Source organism: Sinohyriopsis cumingii, unplaced genomic scaffold, assembly GCF_028554795.1.
Source record: "Sinohyriopsis cumingii isolate HCF-2022 unplaced genomic scaffold, ASM2855479v2 utg000160l, whole genome shotgun sequence".
Lineage (NCBI taxonomy): Eukaryota > Metazoa > Mollusca > Bivalvia > Unionida > Unionidae > Sinohyriopsis > Sinohyriopsis cumingii.
Window position 1 is genome coordinate 3,249,320 of NW_028315873.1, and position 12,022 is coordinate 3,261,341.

Sequence of the window (12,022 nt, forward strand, 5' to 3'; positions counted from 1 at the left end):
GATGTATTTAGGGTTCAATTGCGTATGGTTGTATCAAGCGTTCAATTGCATATGGAAGGATCATGGCTTCAATTGAAATGGGAAGTACAAAGGGTTCAGTTTTATAGGGATTTGTCAAGGGTTCAGTTGTATAAGGATGTATTGAGGGTTCATTGCATAGGGATGTATCAAGGGTTCATTTGTATAGGGAATATCAAGGGTTCAGTTGTATAGGGATGTATTGAGGGTTCATTGCATAGGGATGTATCAAGGGTTCAGTTGTATAGGGATGTATTGAGGGTTCATTGCATAGGGATGTATCAAGGGTTCAGTTGTATAAGGATGTATTGAGGGTTCATTGCATAGGGATGTATCAAGGGTTCATTGCATAGGGATGTATCAAGGGTTCAGTTGTATAAGGATGTATTGAGGGTTCATTGCATAGGGATGTATCAAGGGTTCAGTTGTATAGGGATGTATTGAGGGTTCATTGCATAGGGATGTATCAAGGGTTCAGTTGTATAAGGATGTATTGAGGGTTCATTGCATAGGGATGTATCAAGGGTTCAGTTGTATAGGGATGTATTGAGGGTTCATTGCATAGGGATGTATCAAGGGTTCAGTTGTATAAGGATGTATTGAGGGTTCATTGCATAGGGATGTATCAAGGGTTCATTTGTATAGGGAATATCAAGGGTTCAGTTGTATAGGGATGTATTGAGGGTTCATTGCATAGGGATGTATCAAGGGTTCAGTTGTATAGGGATGTATTGAGGGTTCATTGCATAGGGATGTATCAAGGGTTCAGTTGTATAAGGATGTATTGAGGGTTCATTGCATAGGGATGTATCAAGGGTTCATTGCATAGGGATGTATCAAGGGTTCAGTTGTATAAGGATGTATTGAGGGTTCATTGCATAGGGATGTATCAAGGGTTCAGTTGTATAGGGATGTATTGAGGGTTCATTGCATAGGGATGTATCAAGGGTTCAGTTGTATAAGGATGTGTTGAGGGTTCATTGCATAGGGATGTATCAAGGGTTCAGTTGTATAGGGATGTATTGAGGGTTCATTGCATAGGGATGTATCAAGGGTTCAGTTGTATAAGGATGTATTGAGGGTTCATTGCATAGGGATGTATCAAGGGTTCATTTGTGTAGGGAATATCAAGAATTGAATCCTGGATAGATCACTGCTAAAAGATGGAACAAATTCTAAGTGAGAAATTTAAATTTAGATTGAGCCAAAAGTAAATCAGTTTGAGTGATCTCACTGAATTTGATATAGGTTGATTTTAATTAGGTTCAATTTTTGCCTTGCTTTTATGCTTTGTCAAATTCACCTGATACTTTTATCAGCAGGACTTAACAATAATCAAGCTTTTCCTGTATTATGATTTTGTATGTTATGTATTATGATTTTGTATGTTATGTATTATGATGTTGTTAGTTCTATATCATGATTTCTTCCTCTCTATTCATCTGTATGTTTTCTCCAGAATAATGAATTATGATGATTATTTTTGTGTATACATGTATGTGGTTATGTAGTTGACCTGATTGTTTATGTGTATACATGTATGTGGTTATGTAGTTGACCTGATTGTTTATGTGTATACATGTATGTGGTTATGTAGTTGACCTGATTGTTTATGTGTATACATGTATGTGGTTATGTAGTTGACCTGATTATTTTTGTGTATACATGTATGTGGTTATGTAGTTGACCTGATTGTTTATGTGTATACATGTATGTGGTTATGTAGTTGACCTGATTGTTTATGTGTATACATGTATGTGGTTATGTAGTTGACCTGATTGTTTATGTGTATACATGTATGTGGTTATGTAGTTGACCTGATTTTTTATGTGTATACATGTATGTGGTTGTGTAATTGACCTGATTATTTATGTGTGATTTGAATGATTTTGGAAAGTTTGATAAAATTTCACATTTTATAAAACAGTTTTCTGTACCATATGTTTTATTAACAGAAACACCATTACCTGTTGGGAAAATTGTAGATTAATTTGGTACTTTGACAGGCAATGTAAGGAAAATTATGTGTCAGTTTGGTACATTGATTTGTGTATAGGCAATGTAAGGAAAATTATAGGTCAGTTTGGTACATTGACTTGTGTACAGGTTATGTAAGGAAAATTATAGGTCAGTTTGTTACATTGACTTGTGCACAGGCAATGTCAGCAAAATTATAGGTCAGTTTGGTACATTGACTTGTGTACATGTTATGTAAGGAAAATTTTTGGTCAGTTTGGTACATTGACTTGTATACAGGTTATGTTAGGAAAATTATAGGTCAGTTTGTTACATTGACTTGGGCACAGGCAATGTAAGGACAATTATAGGTCACTTTGGTACATTGACTTGTGCTCAGGCAATGTTAGGCCAATTATAGGTCAGTTTGGTACATTGACTTGGGCAAGGGCAATGTAAGGACAATTATAGGTCAATTTGGTACATTGACTTGTGTACAGGTTATGTAAGAAAAATTAAAGGTCATTTTGGTACATTTATTTGTGTACAGGCAATGTAAGGAAAATTATAGGTCAGTTTTTTACATTTGTATACAGGTTATGTAAGGAAAATTAAAGGTTAGTTTGGTACATTGACTTGTGTACAGGTTATGTAAGGACAATTATTGGTCAGTTTGGTACATTGACTTGTGAACAGGTTATGTAAGGACAATTATAGGTCATTTTGGTAGATTTACTTGAGTACAGGTTATGTAAGGAAAATTATAGGTCAGTTTGGTATATTGACTTGTGCACAGGCAAAGTAAGAACAATTATAGGTCAGTTTGGTACATTGACTTGTGTACAGGTTATGTAAGGAAAATTATAGGTCAATTTGGTACATTGACTTGTGCACAGGCAATGTAAGGACAATTATAGGTCAGTTTGGTACATTGACTTGTGTACAGGTTATGTAAGGAAAATTATAGGTCAGCTTGGTACATTGACTTGTGTACAGGTTATGTAAGGAAAATTATAGGTCATTTTGGTTGATTTACTTGTGTGCAGGTTATGTAGGGAAAATTATAGGTCAGTTTGGTACATTGACTTGTGTACAGGCTATGTAAGGAAAATTAAAGGTCAGTTTGGTACATTGACTTGTGTACAGGTTATGTAAGGACAATTATTGGTCAGTTTGGTACATTGACTTGTGTACAGGCAATGTAAGGACAATTATAGGTCAGTTTGGTACATTGACTTGTATACAGGTTATGTAAGGACAATTATAGGTCAGTTTGGTACATTGACTTGTATACAGGTTATGTAAGGACAATTATAGGTCAGTTTGGTACATTGACTTGTATACAGGTTATGTAAGGACAATTATCTATACATTTTTTACACTGACTTGTTTATCGGCAGTGTAAAGTATATAGCATGAAGATTTGATATAGCATGTAGATTTGATATAGCATGCAGATTTGGTTTATTGACCTTTTTATAGAAGTATAAGGCAGATGAAAGGCACTGTAAGGCAATTGTGTGTTGATTTGATTCATAAAATTGTTTTATGCACTGTAAGGTAATTGATGTTGCATTGGTACTTTAATTTGTTCATCAGACAGTGTACAGAAAATGGTGTGTTGATTTGGTGGTACATTGACTTGTTTACAGACAGTGTAACACAATATTAAACTGATTTTGAACATTGACTTGTTGAAAGTGTATGGCAAATGACATGTTGATGTTGTACATCGACTGGTTGATATACATATGCATATAATCTTACATTAATTTTATGAATATTATTCTTGCAAGTTTTGTCAGTTTCTTTAAAACATTTTTGACTCAACAGTTTCATAAGTGGCAGTGGTGAAATGAATGTTTATAAGTACAAGTAGGGGCATCAGTGTTTATAAGTACAAGGAGGGGCATCAATGTTTAATAAGTACAAGTAGGGGCATCAATGTTTTATAAGTACAAGTAGGGTTATCAGTGTTTTATAAGTACAAGTAGGGGCATCAATGTTTTTAAGTACAAGTAGGGGCATTAATGTTTTATAAGTACAAGTAGAGGCATTAATATTTTATAAGTACAAGTAGGGGCATGAATGTTTTATAAGTACAAGTAGGGGCATGAATGTTTTTTAAGTAGAAGATGGGGTATGAATGTTTTATAAGTACAAGTAGGGGCATTAATGTTTATAAGTACAAGTAGGGGCATGAATGTTTTATAAGTACAAGTAGGGGCATCAATGTTTTATAAGTCCAAGTAGGGACATTAATGTTTTATGAGTACAAGTAGGGGCATGAATGTTTTATGAGTACAAGTAGGGGCATTAATGTTTTATAAGTACAAGTAGGGGCATGAATGTTTTATGAGTACAAGTAGGGGCATTAATGTTTTATAAGTACAAGTAGGGGCATCAATGTTTTATAAGTACAAGTAGGGGCATGAAAGTTTTATAAGTACAAGTAGGGGCATTAATGTTTTATAAGTGCAAGTAGGGGCATTAATGTTTTATAAGTACAAAAAATTACGTGAATGTTGTTTTATAAGTACAAATTACTTAATGTTTTATAAGTACAAATTATGTTTTCTGTGATTGATAACATTGTCGGATATTTGACAATTAAATTCTAAGAGTTGTCATATACAGTTATTGATTTTCATAAAATAACTCAGTTTGATGTTTTCATACAGAAGATTTGCAACAGTTAAAATCAATTTTGCCAGTTATTTGAATGAACATATCCTTTGTCATAAAAATCTTTCTATTTATTGTTATCTATCTTTGTGCTTGTGTGTGTGTGTGTGTGTCTTAAATATCTAACTTAAAAAAGGATTACAAAATAAATAAGCCATATTTTATTTACTTGTTTTGTACATCTTTTTAGATTCCTTTAAAGATTTGACCCCATCAGTCCATCCTGCTGGAGCTGCACAGAGGGATCAAGGAAGGTATGTTTATGTTCATAATTCAAGTCTAACCCATTTCAGCTACACATTTACATTCCATAACCTAGTCCCTAATCAACAAAACAAAAACATCTAATTCTGAGTAAACAGAATCATTAATAAACTTAAATTTTAATTTTTTATGTTAAAATTTATTTATTCTGAGTTTGTAGGTAGATAAAATCTTCTTGATTAAGTCTTCATATGCAACAGTTTAAGTAGTTATTATAAATATCAGACAAATTAATCTTTTTGAGAGACAAATGTATGCAAGTTGATAAATGTATGTATTTTGATAAATGTATGTAATTTGATAAATGTATATAATTTGAATGTTATAAATGGGTAATTTGATTGTTTTAAATGGGTAATTTGAATGTGTTTTGAATGGGTAATTGGAATGTTTTAAATGAGTAATTGGAATGTTTTGAATGGGTAATTGGAATGTTTTAAATGAGTAATTGGAATGTTTTGAATGGGTAATTGGAATGTTTTAAATGAGTAATTGGAATGTTTTGAATGGGTAATTGGAATGTTTTAAATGAGTAATTGGAATGTTTTAAATGAGTAATTGGAATGTTTTAAATGGTTAATTGGAATGTTTTGAATGGGTAATTGGAATGTTTTAAATGGGTAATTGGAATGTTTTAAATGAGTAATTGGAATGTTTTGAATGGGTAATTGGAATGTTTTAAATGTGTAATTGGAATGTTTTAAATGGGTAATTGGAATGTTTTAAATAAGTAATTTCTAACTCATTGTATAAAAACAAAACTCTAGCTCTTACAGTTGCTTACTTTAATAAATTGCAACCTACATCCATCAAAATAGGGGAAGATCACAAAATGTAAATCTGTTAAAATGACTCACTGTCACAAATTACAACCTAAATCCATCAAAATAAGAGAAGATCACAAGACGTAAAATCTGTTGCAATGACTCACTGTCACAAATTACAACCTAAATCCATTACTTTGCTCACTGTCACAAATTATAACCTAAATCCAGTCAAATCGCTTGCTATCACATGTCAAAGGGCTTACTGTTGCAAATTACAACCTAAATCCATTACAAAGGCACACTGTCACAAATTTAAACCTCAATACATTACATGGGCTTACTGGCACAAATTAAAGCCTAAATCCATAACAAGGCCTCACTTTTACAATTTACAGCCTAAATGCAGTACAAGGATCCAGTACAAAGGCTTATACAAATTACAACCTAAATCCAGTACAAGGGCTTAAAATTATTGATTGCTATGGACTTTCACAATGGTGGCCAGGCACTAAACTTGGTCTAGAAAAGAAGACATGAATCTATTTAACGAACATGGTATTATACATTTTTTGTGTGTGCATCTTTCATTGTGACATAGGAGAACATTGGATTCCATACATTGTTAACATATTAACCCCTAGCGACGACTTTATGGGGCAGGAGGTAGTAGCCTACTGCCGAGCTCTGTAGCATCATGGTCATGCATGATACACTAAAGTGGGTGGTATTATAGAAAGGTAGACAGATGTAGCTCTACAATGATACCAAATAATCTGGAATATCTAGTTGCACTACAAAATACAGATAGAAAAGCCTCATTTTTTGGACCCGACTTTTTTTTAACGCAAAATTCGCTCGTGGTCAGAATCTCATTTTATGTCTGGATTTGAGACTTTTGGGTCTCAGATCTAAGGCAAACTGGTGTGAACTGCAAACAGACAGATGAGCCTTTGCAAAAAGTAGGATAAGATGGGCATTTGGAATAAAGAGTGGTCTCCATACAAAAATATAGTCCCTGTTTAGCCAAAAAAAAAAAAAAAAAAAAGAAGTCTAACTTTTACTCTTCAGCTAATGCGCGAATCAAATAGCCAACGAAAAATGATGTTTCGTGGCAGTACGTTATTGAAAGATGACAGGTGATTAGGTGTTTTTGAGTCTATTCAGAAATAGCTTTCAAAATGTGTTTCCTACTCGATTTTCAGGCAAAAATGGCAAAAAGCTCCAGGGGTTAATAAACATGACACTAGTCTTAACATGGGAGAACATTGAATTCCATGCATTGTTAATAAACATGACACCAGTCTTAACATAGAAGAACATTGTATTCCATACATTGTTAATAAACTTGACACCAGCCTTAACATAGGAGAACATTGGACATCCTATGTAATGTTTCAGGAGAGGCTCTTTGATGATGTTGAATGTGGAATGTTCGAAAAGAATCGTTACAAGACATTTATTAGTGTTTTCAGTTTTTGCATAGATTCTATCCTCCTACCTGCATCAGTGTGATTTTGAATATATTCTTACCTTACACATACATGAATATGATTTTGCATAGATTCAGGCCTTCCATGTACATGAATTTAATTTTCCATACATTCTGGACTTCCATGCACATGAATTTGATTTAGCAGCAAGACAAAATTATATCTACCCAGCACAATATTTTTGATTAAGCTAGCTTTACTAGTACCCTGTTTTTGTTAAATTTATCTCAATGAATGGGACATTTATCTCAAGGAATGGGACATTTATCTCAAGGAATGGGGCATTCATTTCAAAGAATGGAACATTATCTCAAAGAATGAGACATTATCTCAGGAATGGGATATTTATCTCATGGAATGGGGCAATTATATAAAAACTGGGACATTTATCTCAAGGAATGGGTCATTTATCTCAGTGAATGGGACATTTATCTCAAAAACTGGGTTATTTATCTCAAAGAATGGAACATTTATCTCAAGGAATGGGACATTTATCTCAAGGAATTGGACATTTATCTCAAAGATGGGGATATTTATCTCACGGAATGGTACATTTATCTCAAAACTGGGACATTTATCTCAAAGATGGACATTTATCTCAAAGAATGGGTCATTTATCTCAAGGAATGGGACATTTATCTCAAGGAATGGGCATTTGTCTCAAGAAATGGGGCATTTATCTCAAGGAATGGGCATTTGTCTCAGAAATGGGGCATTTGTCTCAAGAAATGGGGCATTTATCTCAAGAAATGGGACATTTATCTCAAAGAATAGGATATTTATTCTCAAGGAATGGGACTATTATCTCAAGGGAATGCTGCAAAGCACCCTACTTTGATTGTTAAGAAAGCTTGAACTAACTTTAGTGAAGAAATACATTTTATGATGTATTGAGACATCTAGCACATACCTTTTTTTTTATCTTCCCAAAACACTAACATTGATGTCTGTGAAAAATGAATTAGTAGTCTGAGCCCATTAACTGCTTTTCAGTGTACTAATACATCTTGTTTCCTGCTTTCTAACACAAATAGCTCATCAGAAGAAAGTGATTGTGAGATGGAACTAAACAATGGCACAGCGATTCCTGTGGCAGCTCGTAGCAATCCATATCAGCAAGATCAGCTACATCAGACTCTGGGAATGCCTCATTCTGCCCATGCCTCTTCCAGCACAAACACTCCACATTTATATAAAAGACATTTGAGGTACATGTAGAACCTGTTTACTCAAAGTCCTAAATATTGTAGACCCCAACTCATCATGATAGTAAGGTTTGCTTACTGTTTTTGTCACTTACATTAGATTATTGGGACTGTACACATTTTGTAGCATGTGTACATTTGCTTGAGCACTTGGTTCAATGGCTGGTTCTTTCTGACACGGGTGGGTATTGAACCCATGACTTCAAATTGTGGGTATGATGCTATGCCATCCAAGCTACTGTATGCCTTTGAACACTGGGAAAAATAGTCTTACTGATCAATATTTAGACACCATGATCAAGTACTCTGGCAAATGTTTACACATTAAATTGTGAATACTTGGACAAATGTTTACACATTAAACTGTGAGTGCTCTGGAAAATGTTTACACATTAAACTGTGAGTGCTTGGGCAAATGTTTATGCATAAAACTGAGTGCTTTGGCAAATGTTTACACATTAAACTGAGTGCTTGGGCAAATGTTTACATGTTAAACTGCAAGTGCTTGGGCAAATGTTTACACATTAAACTTTGAGTGATCTGGCAAATGTTTACACATTAAAATGTGAGTGCTGTGGCAAATGTTAACATGTTAAACTGTGAGTGCTTGGGCAAATGTTTACACATTAAACTGTGAGTGATCTGGCAAATGTTTACACATTAAACTGTGAGTGATCTGGCAAATGTTTACACATTAAACTGTGAGTGCTTGGGCAAATGTTTACACATGAAACTGAGTGCTTGGGCAAATGTTTACACATTAAACTGTGAGTGATCTGGCAAATGTTTACACATTAAACTGTGAGTGCTTGGGCAAAGGTTTACACATTAAACTTTGAGTGCTTGAGCAAAATGTTCACACAAAGATTAAAGAGGGAGTGCTTTGGTGAATGTTTACACACACAGATTAAACTGAGTGTTTAGGCAAATGCTTACACATGAAACTGTAAGTGCTTGGGCAAATGTTTACACATTAAACTGTGAGGGCTTGGGCAAATGTTTACATATTAAACTGTGAGTGATCTTGCAAATGTTTACACATTAAAGTCTGAGTGGTTGGGCAAATATTTACACATTAAACTGTGAGTGATCTGGCAAATGTTTACACATTAAACTGTGAGTGCTCTGGCAAATGTTTACACATTAAACTGAGTGCTTGGGCAAATGTTTACACATTAAACTATGAGTGCTTGGGCAGATGTTCACACATTAAACTCTGAGTGCTTGGGCAAAATGTTCACACATTAAACTATGAGTGCTTGGGCAGATGTTTACACATTAAACTGAGTGCTTGGGCAAATGTTTGCACATTAAACTATGAGTGCTTGGGCAAATGTTTACACATTAAACTCTGAGTGCTTGGGCAAAGGTTTACACATTAAACTGTGAGTGCTTGGGCAAAATGTTCACACAAAGATTAAAGAGTGTGTTCTTTGGTGAATGTTTACACACAAAAATTAAACTTTTTTGTAACTTCAAAAGGATAAATAAAATGTGAGTAAATTAACAGTTTACCCAAAGACGAGGCTTTTTTAAAAGGTGAAAAAAAATGTATTTATTTGCCTAATGTAATTCTAATGTATGTCTGCAGTTGACTTCACAAAACTGCATGTGTGAAACCAGATGAAGTTTGTAACATTGAGAGTTTCGGAGCAGTTTTATTTGGCATAAATATTTGGTCATCTTCATTGAAAGATTTCAAGGGCTTTAAAAAATTTAAATCAAGATTTTATTTCATAAAGATTATTCAGAAGGATCTTTCCTGATATGCAAAGAAGATCTAGGACTAAATCAAGATCAAGTACTAATACAAGACCTGATACTAATGCAAGGTCAAATACTAATACAAGATCTGATACTAATACAAGGTCAAATACTAATACAAGACATGATACTAATACAAGGTCAAATACTGATACAAGATCTGATACTTAGGCCAGATACTAATATAAGATCTGATACTAATACAAGATCAAGTACTAATGCAAGGTCAAATACTAATACAATATCTAGTGCTAATACAAGATTGAGTACTAATTCAAGACCTGATACTAATACAAGGTCAAATACTAATACAAGATCTGGTACTTAGACCAGATACTAATATAAGATCTGATACTAATACAAGATCAAGTACTAATGCAAGGTCAAATACTAATACAAGATCAAGTACTAATGCAAGGTCAAATACTAATACAAGATCTAGTGCTAATACAAGATTGAGTACTAATTCAAGACCTGATACTAATACAAGGTCAAATACTGATACAAGATCTGATACTTAGACCAGATACTAATATAAGATCTGATACTAATACAAGATCAAGTAGTAATGCAAGGTCAAATACTAATACAAGATGCTTGTCTGTTTAGCCAAGACTGGAATGTCAATTTCTTGGAATAAATATCCTCTTTTATTCAATAATACGTTTACAAGATGCAGATCAGTTGCTTTGTTTTTTGAGCCAGAAATAGAATGGCAATTTGTGTTTACAAATCACCTCTTTCATTCAATATTTATTGAAATCCTTCTTTAATCCATGTGAGGAAAATAGTATATGGAGAAATAGGGTTTAAGTGTGCCTCAAGTTATCTAGCTTAAAGAAGATAAAGGTCTGATTTGGGTACTTTTATTGAAAAAGATAGTGGTATGATGAAGGGGCTGACAGAAAGGTCTGTGTGTGTGTGTGTGATTTGGATTTTTAATGCAGCTTTAACAATTTCTCAGTCATATCGCTTCGATGTCTGCAGTGTGGCAGTTTATAGTGATGTCTAGCACTGGGGCTTCATGCCACAGACATGTAGCATGATGTCCCACTCACTCATATTATCCTGACACCAGGCCGACCAGTCCTAACACTAACCTCTTAATGCTGAATTCAAATCCATGACCTCCTACATCCGAGGCAGATGCTCTAACCACTAGGCCACCAGAGTGGTCTGACAGAAAGGTCTGATTTAGGTACCTGTGTTGCAAAAGGTATTAGTATAACACAAGCACTGACAGGTCTGATTTGTGTTGCAGAAGGTATTGGTATAACATGGGCCAACAGAAGGTGTGACTTGTTTCAGAAGGTATTGCTATAACACAGGGGCCAACAGAAGGTCTGACTTGTGTTGCAAAAGGTATTGGTATAACACGGAGGCTGACAGAAGGTGTGACTTGTGTTGCAAAAGGTTTTGGTATAACATGGGCCGACAGAAGGTGTGACTTGTGTTTCAGAAGGTATTGGTATAAAACAGGGGCCGACAGAAGGTCTGACTTGTGTTGCAAAAGGTATTGGTATAACACGGGGGCCGACAGAAGGTCTGACTTGTGTTGCAAAAAGTATTGGTATAACATGGGCCCACAGAAGGTCTGACTTGTGTTGCAAAAGGTATTGGTATAACATGGGGGCCGGCAGAAGGTCTGACTTGTGTTGCAGAAGGTATTGGTATAACATGGGCCAACAGAAGGTCTGACTTGTGTTGCAGAAGGTATTGGTATAACATGGGCCAACAGAAGGTCTGACTTGTGTTGCAAAAGGTATTGGTATAACATGGGGGCCGACAGAAGGTCTGACTTGTGTTGCAAAAGTTATTGGTATAACACAGGGGCCGACAGAAGGTCTGACTTGTGTTGCAGAAGGTTTTGGTA

General features: G+C 34.7%; 1 protein-coding gene across 12 annotated transcripts in view; it reads left to right on the forward strand.

The window, feature by feature from the left end:
- Positions 1 to 12,022, forward strand: part of LOC149774642 (cytosolic carboxypeptidase 3-like) — a 365,035-nt gene that overhangs the window by 324,508 nt on the left and 28,505 nt on the right. For 10 of the 12 annotated variants that reach the window (XM_089944927.1, XM_089944928.1, XM_089944931.1 and 7 more), the window contains 2 exons: positions 4,850 to 4,913; positions 8,215 to 8,388. In XM_089944927.1, coding sequence (XP_089801053.1) covers positions 4,850 to 4,913; positions 8,215 to 8,388 — 238 coding nt within the window. The remainder of the gene's footprint in view (positions 1 to 4,849; positions 4,914 to 8,214; positions 8,389 to 12,022) is intronic. The other 2 variants (XM_089944935.1, XM_089944937.1) reach the window with 1 other exon arrangement.